Here is a 15,165-nt window from a genome sequence, read left to right on the forward strand (position 1 = left end):
ACATTTGCGTGTTTCGTCGGCGGCAGGATCCGACAAAAGCTGTACCTGCAATACAGAGTAACTCGGAACTGCGGCCGGCCCAGTCCCTCAAAAAGCGAGGCCGAGGTCAAGCTGGGCGGTGGACAGGAGAGCTTCATCCGCTTGGGAGTGCGCACCGGATCTTTGCTATCCAAGCCATCGACTCGAAACGGTATCTTCATCAACCAGAGCACAACCGTCACAGACAAATGTCGTTCCACAAGCTCAAGGACGAGTCGCCATTCGGCTATGTCGGTCAAGGCGGGCCTGGGATCGCCGGTGGTGGTGGAGGGCTACCGGACGGTACGGCAGCGGCAAGTCGAGTGCCCGTCATCAACACCAGTCCAAAGTACCAGGTGATTCCCCATATACTTTGAATGATTTGCAGAACCGATCGCTCCCGAGATGGCCGAGTGGCTCCCACGACGGCTCAGGGGCCTGAAACGGGCGGTGAGAGAAAGAGAGAGCGAAGTGTGGGAATCGGCTGGTCCAGATGCTCCGCTAACACCGCTCGACACTCCACCCTGCAGGATGTCTGGGCGGCGGTGGTTTACGCCGTAACCTTCGCCGGCTTTGTTGTCATGGCAGCCGTTTCTATTCCTTCCAACGTTCGCCATGCCTCCTTCAATACCACCAGCGATCCCAGCCCACCAATTGATCTGGCTGCCATCGCCATCGCCTTTGTGGTGCTGCTCGCCATCAGCATTGTCTTTACAATCTTCTGGCTCTGGTTGGTCAATAGGTGGGTTCGCTGCTCTCTTGGGCCCGTGCCCAGGAGGTTGAACTGTGAATTTGATTGTACAGCGGAGTCAAGATGGCCCGCTTGCATCGCTGCCGGTGAGTGATGTGGTGCCGGTGGCTGATCCTCTCGATGCCGTCGTCCCAGATACACCATCCAGATGATCAAGGCGGCCTTTTGGTTCCCCGTGGCGATGATGGCGCTTATGGCGCTGGCTCTGTTCCTTTCTCATCAACCCGGGCTGGGCGGCCTCGCCATTACCTTGGTGGTTCTGGACGGCATCATGGTGATCTGGGTCTTTTTCGCACTGCGGGGAAACAAAATCCCTGTCACGGCTGCCATGTAAGCCCCGGCATTGGAGTGGTACTGGTGGACGACAGGTGCCGGACAGTTGGCTGATTGTGTGTTTCCATGACTGCGTAACCCTATTATCGACGGCCGTGACTAATTTTTCCATTGCCTTGGTGTGGCTGCCATATCCAACCCTTGCGACAGTCTCAAGTCGAGCACCAGGATCGTCAAGCAGTTCCCCAGCGTGGTCGCTGTGTCAATCGTCGGCACTGCAGTGGCCTTGGCCTTTGGCGTCGTCTGGGTGCTGACCATGGCTGGATTTGTGACAATGATCGAAGACAATGCAGCCCTCTCCGCCAGCGCTCGAAACACCTACTTTTCGCTGCTGGTGCTGCTCCTGGGTAAGATCAAGGCTGGGCGAGAGAAACGCGATGAGACTTCTTCCGGGACTTGCGCGAATGCGGACATGGCCGCCCGTTCATCCGACTTTGTGTTTGGCAATTTGCGAAAGCATCTGGGGATGCCACTGCTATTTCCACCGACGCTGTGCTTGGCTTCAGTACTTTGCACCAGGCTGCTTCGGCCGTGGCTGCTATTGCGTATGCTGCTGCTGCTGCTGCTGCTGCTGATCTTTGCGAATTTCCACGCTCGATCTAGTGTTCATCTACTACTGGACCTCCCAGGTCATCAACAACGTGGTGCATGTAACCTGCGCCGGGCTCTTTGCCACGGTGTATTTTATGGGCGTGGCTGCCCCCGGAGTTTCCAACATTGTCCTGGCCGTGCCCAACCCAACTTGGAAGGCCGCCAAGCGGGCCATGACCACGAGCTTTGGGTCGATCTGCTTTGGGTCGCTCTTGATTGCGCTCATGCAGTTGCTGCGATATATGATCAACAATGCCAAGGATGCGGTCAGTCGGTCGGATGCCGGGGTTGGCGCTTGGTTCATACTGTGCTGCCTGGACTGCATCCTGAAGGTCATGGAGGATCTCATGAACTACTTTAACCGCGTGAGTAGTCGCTAACTGGGATGCCGTGGTGGGGGTCTCGCTACGGGTGAAGGGCTATGGTTCGATGGACATGTTGAGTGCATCGCACAGTCGCTCACGATACAGCAGTATGCCTTCACCGAGATCGCCATCTACGGCAAGAGCTATCTTGAAGCAGGAAAGTCAACCTGGCAGCTCTTCAAGCAGCGTGGACTCGAAGTGGTGAGTGCCAGTAGTCGATCGGGCTTGACAACACCTCGTCCAGTTCCGGCGAGCGAGGACCCAGGAGCGAGAGGCACAGTCCCAGATGCTGACTGTGCGGGCCTGTTGCCGTATCTAATCGCATCCGACGACATCGCACCCAACGACATCGCATTCTTCCTCTGCCACCGCCCAGCTTATCAACGACTGCTTGGTCGACATGACGATGAGCATGGGCGGCTTCTTCATGGCGCTGCTCGGAGGTGCGGCGGGATACATCATTGGCAAAGTCAGTCCCAGCCTTGCCAACACACCTGCAGCCGTTGGCCTGTGCGTGGCGCTCGGGGTCGTCACCTGCATCTACAGCTACAACTCCGTGACGATGGTCTTGAGCAGCGGATCCAGTGCCACCCTGGTCTGCATTGCCGAGGACCCGCAGACCCTCGAGGCCATGCAGCCGGAGCTCTTTGCGACCCTGAAGCAGGTCTGGCCAGACATGGACTGGCGTGTCGACCCGACTCCCCCGCCAATGTCGATGCCGGGGACGGTTGTGATGTATGTCTGAGGGAGATTGCCGCTCATCGATTTACGGAAGCAGGAGCCACTGGTGTTGTCAAGACCATGTGCGTCAATGTGCTGGTTCGGACCGAGGAGGAGTGGTGGTAATCCGGCGGCGGGTGGAGCGCGGATGCAGAAGAAAGGCTTGGTTTATGTCGTGAATGCAGGAGATCGTTCAGCAGGTTGCTCGGAAGGCCCGGACTGGCTTTCTCTTTGTTGCGAGGCTTCTTCCAGCATCGAAATACATGTTACTTCAAGTTTGTAACGCGCCGTGTCCCCTGAAAGCCGAGTCTCGCGTGCGATGGCTGTGGACAGATGGGCATTTGCTTGTGGTTGTGCTTGAGCTGCTGTCCGGCACGGCCGCATATCGGCTTTGGCCCGACCATGAATCGCCCAGCGTCTGTCACCCACGACTGCAGTGCAGGCTCATGAATAGGCAAATGCACTGCGTCCACTGCGTCCACTGCATCTGCTGCATCCACGACACACGCTGGACCCGGCAGTCGACATTGAAAAGCTGCTCTGCGATCTCCAGATCCCAGTTTCGACTCTTGGCTGGCCTCCAGCTGGCCAGTAGCAGCCACATTCTGGCCAGTTCCAGCCACATCGTGGCCAGGGCCGGCCGCAGTGTGGCTGTCCGCGAGTAGGCTGGTTTTTCTTGCGACGCGCAGTCACGTGGCGTTCTGTGTCAGCAGCCACACAGGGGCAGCAACAACGTACACTAAGAGAGGCCACAGCCAGCAGCCATTTGCTTTCTTCCCTCTTGACTTTTCCTGTGGCCGACAAGCATTATTGGTTAGTGGGCGCTGCTGTGTGGACGAAACGCACCCAGAGACCGCGATACGACGACGGAACATATACGGCGCAAGACAGGCAGGATATGACAGATGGATGGATGGATGGATGGATGGATGGATGGATGGATGGATGGATGGATGAACGAACCGATGGACGGATGGATGGATGGATGATACGGACTCGACCGACCTCTCGGAATGGACTTGTGGTCCCCCTATCAAGAGCGAATGCCGGCACTTCTCCTCCGGGCCGTCACCGCCGAAGCCTTTGACGACACCACCGGCGGGGAATCTTTCGCGCCATTGGACATGCAGCGCCGTGGCTTGTGGCCCCATCCCCAGCGATCGAGTCGAGTCGAGTTGGTCGACAACATCCTCCGGCACAGACAGTATTCATCGCTCCATCTCGATCGGCTCTGCAGCGACCGGATTCCGTTACGATGAGCGATCCATGCTGTCCGTCACCGGAAGGCTCCACCGCAACAAATCCACATCTCGTCGGCCATCGTTCGGCTCTGTCTCGACACCCTCCGATCCGTCGTCTGCGAATCCTGCCTGTCTGCCCGAACCTGCTGGATCGAGCCTGCTTTCCTGCAACAGCGGTCGCCGCTCGAGCGACGATCGTATCACACGCAGCCGTGTTCAATGTGGCTAACGTTGGAATGCGTGTGCTCTTGCGTGCAGGCTGGAAACCCTAGTAGTTCAAAATGAAGTTCATTTCTCAAGAACAGGACATCACCATCCCCGAGGGTGGTCAGTATCCGGCGTCGCTCGCTTCGACCTGTGCCGCAGCCGATTGATCCACCGACCATCGACGAAACTAACTGCCGCTTTCGACGCTCCACTCCCAACAGTTAAGCTCGACGTCAAGGCTCGCGCCGTCCGCGTTAAGGGCCCCCGCGGCGCTCTCCAGAAGGAGTTCAAGCACGTGAACATGGAGATCACCCGCCCCACCGCCAACACCATCAACGTCAAGGTCTGGCACGGTGCCCGCAAGCACGTTGCCTGCATCCGCACTATCTGCTCTCACATCGAGAACATGATCACTGGTGTCACCAAGGTAGGATTGATACGGAGCACGGCCAGTGGCAGTCGGCCGACACTGCGAGGGAGCTAGCAAGAGTGGTTGTTGCGCTGCAGACTGCTGATGCTGACTTTGCCTCGGGTGAATGGCACAGGGCTTCGAGTACAAGATGCGCTTCGTCTATGCCCATTTCCCCATCAACGTCAACATTGCTGACAGCAGCAAGACTGTTGAGATCCGCAACTTCCTGGGCGAGAAGATTGTCCGCCGCATCGCCATGCGTGATGGTGTTACCGTCACTCTGTCCACCGCCCAGAAGGATGAGATCGTCCTCGTCGGAAACGACATCCAGAACGTCTCCCAGTCTGGTGAGTAGCGAGCGAGGGGTCGATGGCTGGCTCGGGGCGGGTGTGATGGCTCGCAGCCAGGCTCAGTCGGGGAACCCGTTCCCAAATGATCTGGTATGTAGTTTGGTCGAGTGAATAGGGGCTTTGCTGACCACACGGATGTATCCTTTATGCTGTGCAGCCGCCGATATCCACACCTCCGTTCTCGTCAAGAACAAGGATATCCGTAAGTTCCTGGACGGTCTCTACGTCTCTGAGAAGGTAAGGATGATGTGAGCCAAGCTGCTGGTGTTGCGGAAGCGCGACTCGATCATGCAGGCGACTGACGCGGCGAGTGTCGACGAAGCATGGTCATCGTCTGGACGGCCATGATGTTGTGCCAGTGCACTGCTTGGTGAGAGAGGGGCATCGGTGGCGGCAAATGCATCGTTGAGCTCATCCAAACACACTCGCCACCCTCCACCGCAGGGCAACGTTGTCAAGGAGTAAGCTCTCGACGTCCTCGTTTTGTAGAGTGAACTTGCTGTACAAAGGGTTGAATATAGTTTCGGATTGTTGCGGGAAATCAAGTCGCACAACAGAGACGAAAGCCCCCAGATCCATTTGCTCCATAAAGATGCACCTCGCATCTCCAGCTCACGAGACCCGAGACTCGACTCGACGATCTGCTGCAGCGCTGCGGAGAGGGAGTGGCGCGATCGTGTGCAGGAGAGAGTGTGATGCGGAAGAAAGTCAAATCCCTGAGCCCAAGTTTCGGCGGGTGCCCTCGGACGCCTGGGTGAGCGCCAAGGAGCGGCGCTGGGAGACGGCAGAGCGAGGGCGCTTCAGTGCGGCCGATGGACGGCCAGGCAGTGCGGCGGCATTCCAGGCGGGAAACACAAGGCGCTCTGCCAGATGCTGCCAGGCGTCGCGGAGGAGAGTCGATGCGAACCACAACGACAGATCTGGGATCGAGGCGCGACCGTGGGGCGATGCAGGTACAGCCACAGCCACACCTGAGCTGTGGCGCTGTGCGCCGCCACCGAGCGGGCTGTGGCAGTTCACCAGCCCGGATCGACCAGCCAAAGCGAGCAGCCAAAGCGACCAGCCAAAAGGACGACCCACCACCACCGCTGCTGCTGCTGTTTTCAGGCTCCATCGTCGCTCTTGTCGCTGATCGCCACGGCCATCTCACTCCAGCCACACCGCCCCCCGCCCTGCTCGATCGATCTGTCGCCGGTCTCCGCATTCCCGCCAGCGCTTGCTTGCTTGCTGGCTTGATCGCTCGCTCGCTCTGATCCCAACTTGCACCGCACCGGCGCCATTCCCAAAATAGCAGCATCTGCTCCTCGCCGAGAACGCTCTCGCTGCCTCTGCCGCCACACTGTGCCGGCCCTCGCTACGCTCCTCGCTCCTCGGTGCGACCAAAATAGCACGCCAGTTTCGGCCCCCACAGGCCCATCCACCCACGGGAACGCCCAAACAACAGCCGACATCACCCGACACACACTTCGGCAAGCAATCGCTCGACAAGCAGCCAAAGCAAAGCAAATCAAGCAAGCAAATCAAGCAAGCAAATCAAGCAAGCAAATCGAGCAATCACCCGGCCTGCAGGCAATCGCTCGTCCTGCAAGCAAGCGCATCTGGACAAGCTCCCAGGCCATCCCATTGCTCTCCCGTTCACGATACCCGCTCGCCTCGAGCAAAGTAAGGGCCTGTGCTCGGTCTGAAGGGCGGTCGACGGTGTTTTTTGTTTTTGCGTCTGTGCCCACCAACGGTGCACATTCCGTCGTTTCGCCGATCTCGACGGGCTCGTCTGCCAGTCCCTCGTTCGCAATCTCTCTCTCCCATCGACCACCCGGGCTGTGTGCTGCGTCGGCTGCTCTTCTTCTCCCCTCCTCTTGCCTCATCGTCTTTGCTGTTGCTGCTGTCCAGCCTCGGTCTCGGGATCAAACTTCCTCACCCTGTTGGTCTCTTCTATTTCTCTTCCCTTCCTCATCTCGTCCCCTCACTGACTCTTTGGTCTGACTATCGGTCTCGCCATCCTCTTGGTCTGGCTCTCCTCCGTCGCCGCCATCTCCCTCCCGCCTTCGTCTTCATCCTCTTGGTCCATGCAGTCGTCTTGGCCGTAGCCGCCTCCATCGTCTTCTTTCTATTCGGCTCGGCATTGCTGCATTCGCTCCTCCCCTCCGGTCCTCAACAGAAAGGCTTCATATCGTGCAAGGTGCGTTTGCTTGACCATCGTCGCTGCTCCGTTTGGCCAACCTGGCTTTGCCGGCCATTCCCGATAGCGTCGCCAGTCTGGAGAGTCTTGGTTAGACTGGCTTGTCGGTCGCCACTTGGTTCGCCACTCGGCTCGCCACCCGTCGTCTCTTTGCCATCTCATATGTCGCCTCTTCATCACTCCTGGCCACCAACCTCTGGTCTCGCTCATCGGGTCATCCGCACCGGCACCGGCACCGGCACCGGTCCGTCGCTCCTTGGCTCCTCTGGCCGATTGTCCCCCACTCGCTCACTCTGTTCGGTTGTGTCTTCCTCGTCTTTCCCCATCAGTTTCCCGCTTCTGGTACATCCAGTTGTAGATCCAACTCGGCTCTGATCAACTGCGGATCGATATTTATATCTCGGTGAGTGTCAGTTTGTCTCGCTCTTCCCGGATGGGCCGTCTCGTCCTCCTGCCATCGGTATCCTGTTGTAAAGCCACACGGCCAGACGCCTCCCACTCCAACGCTCTGCTGGGCCGACTCCTCCTCTGGCTCGTCCCTGTCCACACGTCTCCCAAAGCGACTGTCACCTCCTGTCAATTATTTCTGACTTTTCTGTCCATCCACCCTTTCCCGATCGTCCCCGATCGTTCCTGCCTCGCCCCAACCGGGTCCGACCCGATCTGAACTGATCCGAATCGTTCATACAGAATCACACGCAATCCATCCACCCATTCATTTCATTCATCGCCGTCGCCTCCATCGACATGGCTGACAGAAAGTTCCTGGGCTTCAAACGGTCAAAGCGCGACTCGGATGCGAGCAGTATCGGCTCCACCGTCTCCAAACAGTCCACTTCCTCCATCCGGACCATCTCCGACAAGCTGTGGGGCCCCGAGAGCGGCCTGGCTCGAGCCTTTCGGGGACTCAACCGGAAAACGTCCCATGTCCAAGAGCCCGTCTTCGCGGACCACTCCGACGGCTATACCCACAAAGACCCCGCCAAGCGTTCCGTCTCCGAATCGACCCTCAACAACTACATCATCGAGTCGCCGAGCGACAGCACGGACCTGCCCACGTCTCACCCTCATCAGTGGGGGTATGCCGCCCAGCACCACGACCCGTCGGCTGCTCATGCTGCTTCGTCCTCGACCCCCGCTATCGCCTCTACCAGTGCGCCGCCGTCCGCCCCGATCGACATCTCGCCCACCCATATGCACTTCAGGCCCTCGGACCGGAAGGACTTTTCCGGCGTCTACTCGGGCAGCTCCTCCGACTCGTCGCAGATGGCCTACTCGTGGGAGCCCGGAAGTGAGATGCGCATGATGGTCAGCCACGCTCCTTCGGGCGCTCACCACCCCTATCCGCCGAGCTCGCAGACCTCCTCGGTCCAAGTCCCTGGCGCCAGTCCATCGGCTTCGACCCAGACCTCAGCCTCGCCGGATGACCTGGCCCATGTCTCCGATGGCTACAAGAACGCCGACAACGCCTTCGACGAGCCCGTGCGGCGGTCCTCTCGCCTCTCCACCTCCCACAAGAAGCCTCCGTCCTCGAACGAACACTGCATCCCAAACCACCTCCCGCCTTTGACAGAATCTCTTGATCCCGCTCTGGCTGAGCCCCCGAGAATCTCGTCCAACCTCCGCCGCCTCAGCTCGTCCCCGACCTTTGCCGACTCGGACCAGCACCACCGAAACCGACCCAGCCTCGCCCCAATCCAGACCCAGCTGGGCCTGTCCTCGCTCGGCATGCACCCGTCTCGGTCTTCCGGAGATCTGAGCGTCGGCAGCGTGCTGCTTTCGCCCATCCAGGAAGCCGAGGGCGAGTCCGAAACCACTCCCACCGAGCTCGTCGATACCCCCGAGGGCAGTACAGCCCAGAGCAAGACGGCAGACGACCCCAAGCCAGAGTCATCGTCGCCCACGTCAGGATCCGGCACATCTCTCCGCAGAGTCTCCACCCGCTCGAGGGCCAAGGCCCAGCTGTCGGCCAGCGTCGACGTTTTCCTGCCGAGTCTGATCCTGCCGCCTCCCGAGGCTGCGGGGCTGCAGAGCAAAGATGCTCCTGCGGGAGTGAGTCCGCTGCTCTCTCCCGAGACCAAGACCGTCCTCTCGCTCTCCGGATCCAGCCGCACGATCGAGGCTGATTCGTCCCTGAACGTCCTCTGGGTCCCCGGCCACCTCAACACCGAGGCCGGGGCCAGTCCCTTTGCGGGCTCCGACTCGCTGCTCGAGGACCCGGCGATCCAGTCGTGGCTCGCTAACCAGGTCGGCGAAGGCCCGCTTGTTCTGCGCAAGAGCAAGAACCGCGGCCCTGTCCGCCGAGCAAAATCGTTTGTCGAGCGGCACATCTCGATCACCCCAGAGAACGCCCACGAGATCCCCGATACCGACGACAGGGCAAAGTCGCCCGAGTCCGATCCGGATGCCGCTGCATCTCTGGCCGCCGGCGTTCCAGAGTCCAAGTCGCCCCGGAACCCCAAGGTACATCGTGCCAAGACCGTCGAGGGCACCACCGTGTCCTCCACCAGTGCCGCCCGCCCGGCTTTCAAGGGTATGGCTCCACTTCGCCGCAGCAAGCTTTCCCAGAAGAAAAAGTCCTCTGCCAGCAAGCCGTCCGCCGAGGGCGACGGTTCCTCCGAGTCATCCGGACTGTCCCGTAGCAAGACCGGCAAACGGGTGCGCAAGTCGCTCAATCGACCCAAGCCCGCCGATGAGGTTATCAGCATCGAGGTCATCATGGAATCTTCGGACGAGGCAGCCGCCCAGGTCGCTTCCAGCCCCAAGCCTGACGAGCTCGGTGGCATCACAGCGATCTCCACCGTCCCTGCCGTTGATAGCGACAGGGCTGATGTGGCCACAACCATCGCCGTTGCCGTCGAGTCGGACAGGGTGCCCGAGTCCGACGCCTCCAGCTTTATCTCCATCAGCTCGAAATCTGAGATGCTTGCCGATAGTCCCTCCGACAGCCCCTCGTCTCCTTCCTTCGAGACTGTGTCTGTGGAGCCCGAGGAGGACTCGCTCAGCGTCATCAACAGTCTGCTCGAGGACTCTGCCTACTACGAAGACAGTCTCTCGACTGTCGAGTCGCCGGCGGCGTCATCGTCATCGTCGTCATCATCGTCATCGTCGTCGCTCCACGGACCGGGTCCATCCGATTCGACCTCGCAAAAAGTCACCCTGCTGATGGAGGGTCGCACCCAGCCCACCAGTCCCTTGGTGGTTGCGCCGCCGCGGCTTTCGTCGGCACCCACGCCATCCCCAGAGGCCAAGCCCAAGTGGACGTGGCTGAGCGGCATCCTGGGCTCCAAGAGCAAGGACGTCAAAGAGTCCAAGGACTCCAAGGACTCCAAGGAAGGCAAGAAAACCAAGAGCCGGAAGCAGTCTGGCAAAAAGTCCAAGGCCAAGTCCAAGGCCAAGCCCGAGACTCATGTCGCTGCCTCGGGTGCGCCAACCGACTCGGACTACAACCCATACCCGCAGGATTCGCAGTGGGTCAATGTCGAGAACATCGATCCCGAGGGCATCATCATCGATGGCAAGCCGCGGTTCGCCCCACACGTCGAAAAGTACATTTACCGCATGTCCCACAGCAAACTAGCGCAGCTGCGTCGCCCGCTCGTCCACCAGGTCCTCATCACCAACTTCATGCTGTACATCCTGGCCGTCCATGCCGATGTCACCCTCAGCCGCGATCCCCGTGGCCCGCGCGCTCGCAAGAAGGGCAAGAAGACCAGAGGGCAGCCGCGCAAGTCGTCCATGAACCCCAATAATGTCGGCGACCGAGGCGGCCCCTCTTCCTTATCGGCGCCGTCGCTGTCATCGTCGCTGTCACCGATGCACCCCGGCTCTGTGCACATCGGCGCGCCGCCGCCACCTCCTATCCAGATGCCTGCCAACTATGCCAACGAGTCGATGGTGCTGCAGTCCTCCAAGCACAGCAAATTCTCGATGGGCATGGGGCCGTTCAACCACCAGCAGCTGGCATCATCGGCATCGGCATCGCCATCATCGTTGTCGTCCCCAAACATCGGCAATGGCGCCTCCGCCGCCAACGGCGCATCGGGGGCTCCTGGCCACCGCACGCCTGGACGTAGCTCCCCGGACCACTCTGCCATGCACCAGTTCTTGTTCCAGTCGCCCTCGTCGTCATCCAGCGCCACTGAGCAGCCGCCAGTGTCACCAAGCACTGGTGCCGCTGGTGCCGTCAACATGGCCTGGCAGCACAGCGGACGCTCAGGACCCGGATACGTCCAGCATCCCTATCCGTCCAACCGCGGAGATCCTTATTCGCCAATGGCAGTGGCGGCGCCGCCGGTGGGAAACATGCTGCCGATATCCTCGGCCAACGATGATGATGAGGACGAGGACGACGTCCCGCTAGGCGTGCTGCAGTCTCGCCGAGCCAGCATATCGAGTCTGTCGAGCCTCAAGAGCGACCACTGAACGGAGCAGCGATCGTGTCGTGCACAAGCATCCAGTTTGCTCTGGCACGATCCCTGATGGCGCGCCAATGTTGCTGCTGGTGGTGGTGGTGGTGGTTTTGAGGAGGGTTCCTGTTATTGCTGCCGCTGTTTGGATGAACTTCCCGTTGGCTCTCGATGCCGGGCACCGCACTGTCGGTGCTGGCTCCTGCCACTCAATGTCATGTCGTAGATGTCCCTGTAGATGTTTGAGGCCTCCTTCTGCGAGCCCTGTTGTGAAGGCGCTTTGTTTGCTTTGCTGATGCCAATGCTGTCGTCCCCCGCCTCTCCCCCTCATTATCCCGCCCCCCGATCATGTCCTGTGTCGGAAATCCTGCACTCGTCTTCGAGGTTTCATCTGACTGGACAAACTCCTCCCCTCCCCCTCATTCACTTTCTCCACAGCCACTCACCTTCTCACCGATGCCTTCCAACCTTTTGCTCCCTCCCCTTTTTTTTTCCATTTTCATTTCATTTCATTTTTCATGTTGTTCTTCCTCTTTCTCCCATATTTGAGATCTCACTCTTCCGTCCTTGTTCTGGTATGTGGAACAATCTTGCGATGGCCACGGCGCAGTTTTGCACCCCTCCTGCTTTTCATCTTTCACTTGGTCGCGCACGCTCTCTTTCTCTCTTTCTCTCTTTCTCTCTTTCTCTCTTTCTCTCTTTCTCTCTTTCTCTCACCCTATCGCTCGCTTGTTCCTTTTCGTTGCTGAAGGCAGAATCTCTCTTCCATCTCAAGATAATATAAAACACGCTGTGGCTCCCTACCGGCCACCCTGTATTTGACCAAGCATGATGCAGAGCCACAAATGTGCGATATGTGATGTTGCGCATCGATGGCTGTCGAAGGCAATGAAGTACATTCACGACTGAGACCATCTTCAGGACTGTTCTTGGAGTGGCCCTGAGTGGATACAGGCTCATGGTCCTGCTTGCAAAGAGTGAACGTGTATATCTGGTCGGGATGGCGCTGCTGTCTGCAGATCCACCAATCACTTCATAAGCAGACTGAGGGGGTGTAGACTCTGCAACCCATTTGTCAGCGTGGTATGCGATGGCATGCGTCCAACTATGCCATAAGAAATAGAACAGATCACTTTGGCAACCTCCGAGTGAAGACCACCGGTCGCAGTGCAGCGATGCGAAAATCGAGGGTGCTGTGTTTGGCCATGATTGCAATGAGTGGGTGGGTGTATTCAGGTCACAGAAAAAACCCTGTCATGGCTCAAAACGGGGTGTCCCGTTTCATTATGGAAACGCTGTTAGCTTCCGGCTGGTTGAGTACACATCCTTCCTGCTATCTGCAGCCATTCAGATTCGCAAGTGCTTCCAGCCTCTGCCTCGCAAAGTCGTTGCCCAGGTTGGCTGATTTGCGAAGCCATTCGACGGCTGTCTCGGTGTTCCGGGCCACTCCGTTGCCGTCCGAGTAGCGATTGGCCAGATAGAGCTGCCCGTAGCTGTTGCCCTGTTCGGCAGATTTGCGGAACAGTGCCACGGCCGCCGAACTATCCTTGGGCACGCCGTAGCCGTTCAGGCAACAGAACCCAAGCATCCACTGTCCGTACGAATCTCCTTGGTCGGCCGCCAGCCGGAACCATCGGGCGGCCGTCGCGTCGTTCGCGCCGACGCCATATCCAGCGCGGAAGTACTCGCCCAGCAGGTTCTGGCTGACGCTGTGGCCGCTGCGGGCGAGCGGCTCCAAGAGCTTCGCGGCCGTGCGGTTGTCCTTGGCAGTGCCGGTGCCGCCCGAATAACAGAACGCGACGAGATGCTTGCAGAGCCAGAAACGCTCCGATCCAAGTCGGCACTGGTTGAAGAACTCGACGGCGGCTTGGCTGCTGCACGATTCCAGCACTGGATAGAAGCATTCGTGTTCGCCGAGCCTAAAGTCGTCGGTTCGGCTCTCGCGGATGAGCTCAAGCCCTCGCCTGGTGTCCTGGGCCACGTCAAGGCCAAGGTAGTGGAGCCAGCCCAGCATATGTGTCGCAATCGGCTTGTGGATAGGGTCGGTCGACTGGGCTCGGACCTTGCTCCAGTTGGCACTCGCATCGGCAAGGCTCTGTTGGATGCCGATGCCCGTCAGCGACAGCCACCCAAGATAATATGCCGCCTCCAGACTGCCCGCTTCGGCTGCCCACTGGAAGAACCGGGCGGCCTGAGTCCAAGCCGGGTCGGAAGCTGCCTTGCCCTCGGAAATGCACTTGGCCGCCTGTATACCCGCAGCGGCATCGCCTCTCTGGACCCGCTGAAGGATATCGTGAGGGACGTCAGGGAACAGCTCAGCGCTCAGCTCGAACGGCGGCGGCGCGGGACCGGTCTGGATCGTTGGCTCGCTGCTGCCCGTCGACGGAGGTTGTCTGTTTGACTCTGGGATGTGGTTCCTGGTGTCGTGTATGCTGCTGCGGTCGTTGCTGTTGCTGCTGGTGCTGGCTTCATAAGTGCCGCCGTTGATACCGTTTGTGTTCGCGCTGATACCAGCGGTACCATTCGGCGGCTCAGACTCCAACGGCAAGGTCCTGGCGGGGGCAGGGACGGGCACGTCCCGGTATGCCGCCAGCGACGCAAGGATCTCTGGGAGAGTCGGTCTCTGCGCTGGGTCTTGATGCCAGCACCGCTCGATCAGAGACCAGACGTTGTCGGGAATGTCGGGCAGCCGCCTGGGTCGATTTCCACTGGTGACTTGCAGAACGATGACAATATCCCTCATCGGCTGGCCGCTCTGGGTGGTCCAGATGGGCTTGCCGCTGTTGAGGACTTCGTACATGGTGGTACCAAAGGCATAGACGTCGGTATGCTTGCTCGAGTCGGCCGGGTTTTCGTCATCCAACATCTCGGGTGCCATGTAGTCCAGGGTGCCGCCGCTTGGCTGGCCTCGACCAGCACTCATGGAGCTGCGCCTTGTCCGAGACATGCCAAAGTCGGCAACTACGGCCTGCATGCCGTGGTCGAGGAGGATATTCTGAGGCTTGAGGTCGCCGTGGACGATGTTTTTGTCGTGGAGATATGCCATTCCGGAGGCGACTTGGAAGAGGAGTGCAAGCCTCGAGTCAAGCGAGCTGGGGGGCTGAGACGTGCTGGCGACATAGGCGTGAAGGCTTCCGTTCCTCATGAAAGGCGAGACCATGAAGGGCCGGATGGCGCCGCCTGTGGTGCCTCGGTCACAGGCTCCGAACAGGGGTAGGATGTGCTGGTGGTTCAGGCCATACCAGATGCTGATTTCGCGCCGAAAGTCGAGGAGCTCGCTCTGGCTGAAGCTGCGATAGAGCTGCTTGACTGCGACGGGGGAGCCAAAGTAGTCTGCCTTGAAGACCTCGCCGAAGCCGCCGGCTGAGAAAGGGCCGGCCGACCAGTTGGTGATGTTGGCTTCGGGGATGAACCAGGACGGGGTCTGGGCCATGGTTGCGACGGAGGAGCGAGGGGAGATGGGGTCTGGGTGCGGTGCTGCTCGAGTCTGGGTTTGGCTCTGGGTTTGGCTCTGGGTGATGGCGGTCTCGCTCGGCAGCGAGAGCGCACCGAGGCCGGCCTGGAGGCGCGTCTCGCTGCCGCCTGCTCT

The 15,165-nt window shown here is 59.5% G+C and overlaps 5 protein-coding genes across 5 annotated transcripts; 4 read left to right on the plus strand and 1 right to left on the minus strand.

The window, feature by feature from the left end:
• Nucleotides 1–227: 227 nt before the first annotated feature.
• On the plus strand, nucleotides 228–3,174 carry BJ171DRAFT_600560 (plasma-membrane choline transporter-domain-containing protein; the record flags this gene model as incomplete). The annotated part of the gene is made up of 7 exons (XM_053115024.1): nucleotides 228–374; nucleotides 549–760; nucleotides 905–1,099; nucleotides 1,253–1,449; nucleotides 1,706–2,058; nucleotides 2,167–2,259; nucleotides 2,435–3,174. 7 exons carry the CDS (start codon nucleotides 228–230, stop codon nucleotides 2,801–2,803), a joined length of 1,566 nt encoding a protein of 521 aa, XP_052964906.1. The 3' UTR covers nucleotides 2,804–3,174.
• Nucleotides 3,175–4,300: 1,126 nt separating this feature from the next.
• On the plus strand, nucleotides 4,301–5,240 carry BJ171DRAFT_426015 (ribosomal protein L6, alpha-beta domain-containing protein; the record flags this gene model as incomplete). Its single annotated transcript, XM_053107751.1, has 4 exons — nucleotides 4,301–4,346; nucleotides 4,448–4,653; nucleotides 4,772–4,985; nucleotides 5,146–5,240. 4 exons carry the CDS (start codon nucleotides 4,301–4,303, stop codon nucleotides 5,238–5,240), a joined length of 561 nt encoding a protein of 186 aa, XP_052964907.1.
• Nucleotides 5,241–7,914: 2,674 nt separating this feature from the next.
• Nucleotides 7,915–11,592, plus strand: BJ171DRAFT_476323 (uncharacterized protein; the record flags this gene model as incomplete). The annotated part of the gene is made up of 1 exon (XM_053108826.1): nucleotides 7,915–11,592. One exon carries the CDS (start codon nucleotides 7,915–7,917, stop codon nucleotides 11,590–11,592), a length of 3,678 nt encoding a protein of 1,225 aa, XP_052964908.1.
• A 111-nt stretch (nucleotides 11,593–11,703) lies between these two features.
• BJ171DRAFT_162197 (uncharacterized protein) lies at nucleotides 11,704–12,635 on the plus strand. The gene has a single exon (XM_053105878.1). It carries the CDS (start codon nucleotides 11,815–11,817, stop codon nucleotides 12,358–12,360), a length of 546 nt encoding a protein of 181 aa, XP_052964909.1. The 5' UTR covers nucleotides 11,704–11,814; the 3' UTR covers nucleotides 12,361–12,635.
• A 142-nt stretch (nucleotides 12,636–12,777) lies between these two features.
• BJ171DRAFT_512172 (kinase-like domain-containing protein) lies at nucleotides 12,778–15,039 on the minus strand. Its single transcript, XM_053111642.1, has one exon. It carries the CDS (start codon nucleotides 15,007–15,009, stop codon nucleotides 12,910–12,912), a length of 2,100 nt encoding a protein of 699 aa, XP_052964910.1. The 5' UTR covers nucleotides 15,010–15,039; the 3' UTR covers nucleotides 12,778–12,909.
• Nucleotides 15,040–15,165: the final 126 nt, after the last annotated feature.

This window comes from Polychytrium aggregatum (assembly GCF_025602895.1).
Source record: "Polychytrium aggregatum strain JEL109 chromosome Unknown BJ171scaffold_28, whole genome shotgun sequence".
In the NCBI taxonomy this organism is placed as follows: domain Eukaryota; kingdom Fungi; phylum Chytridiomycota; class Chytridiomycetes; order Polychytriales; genus Polychytrium; species Polychytrium aggregatum.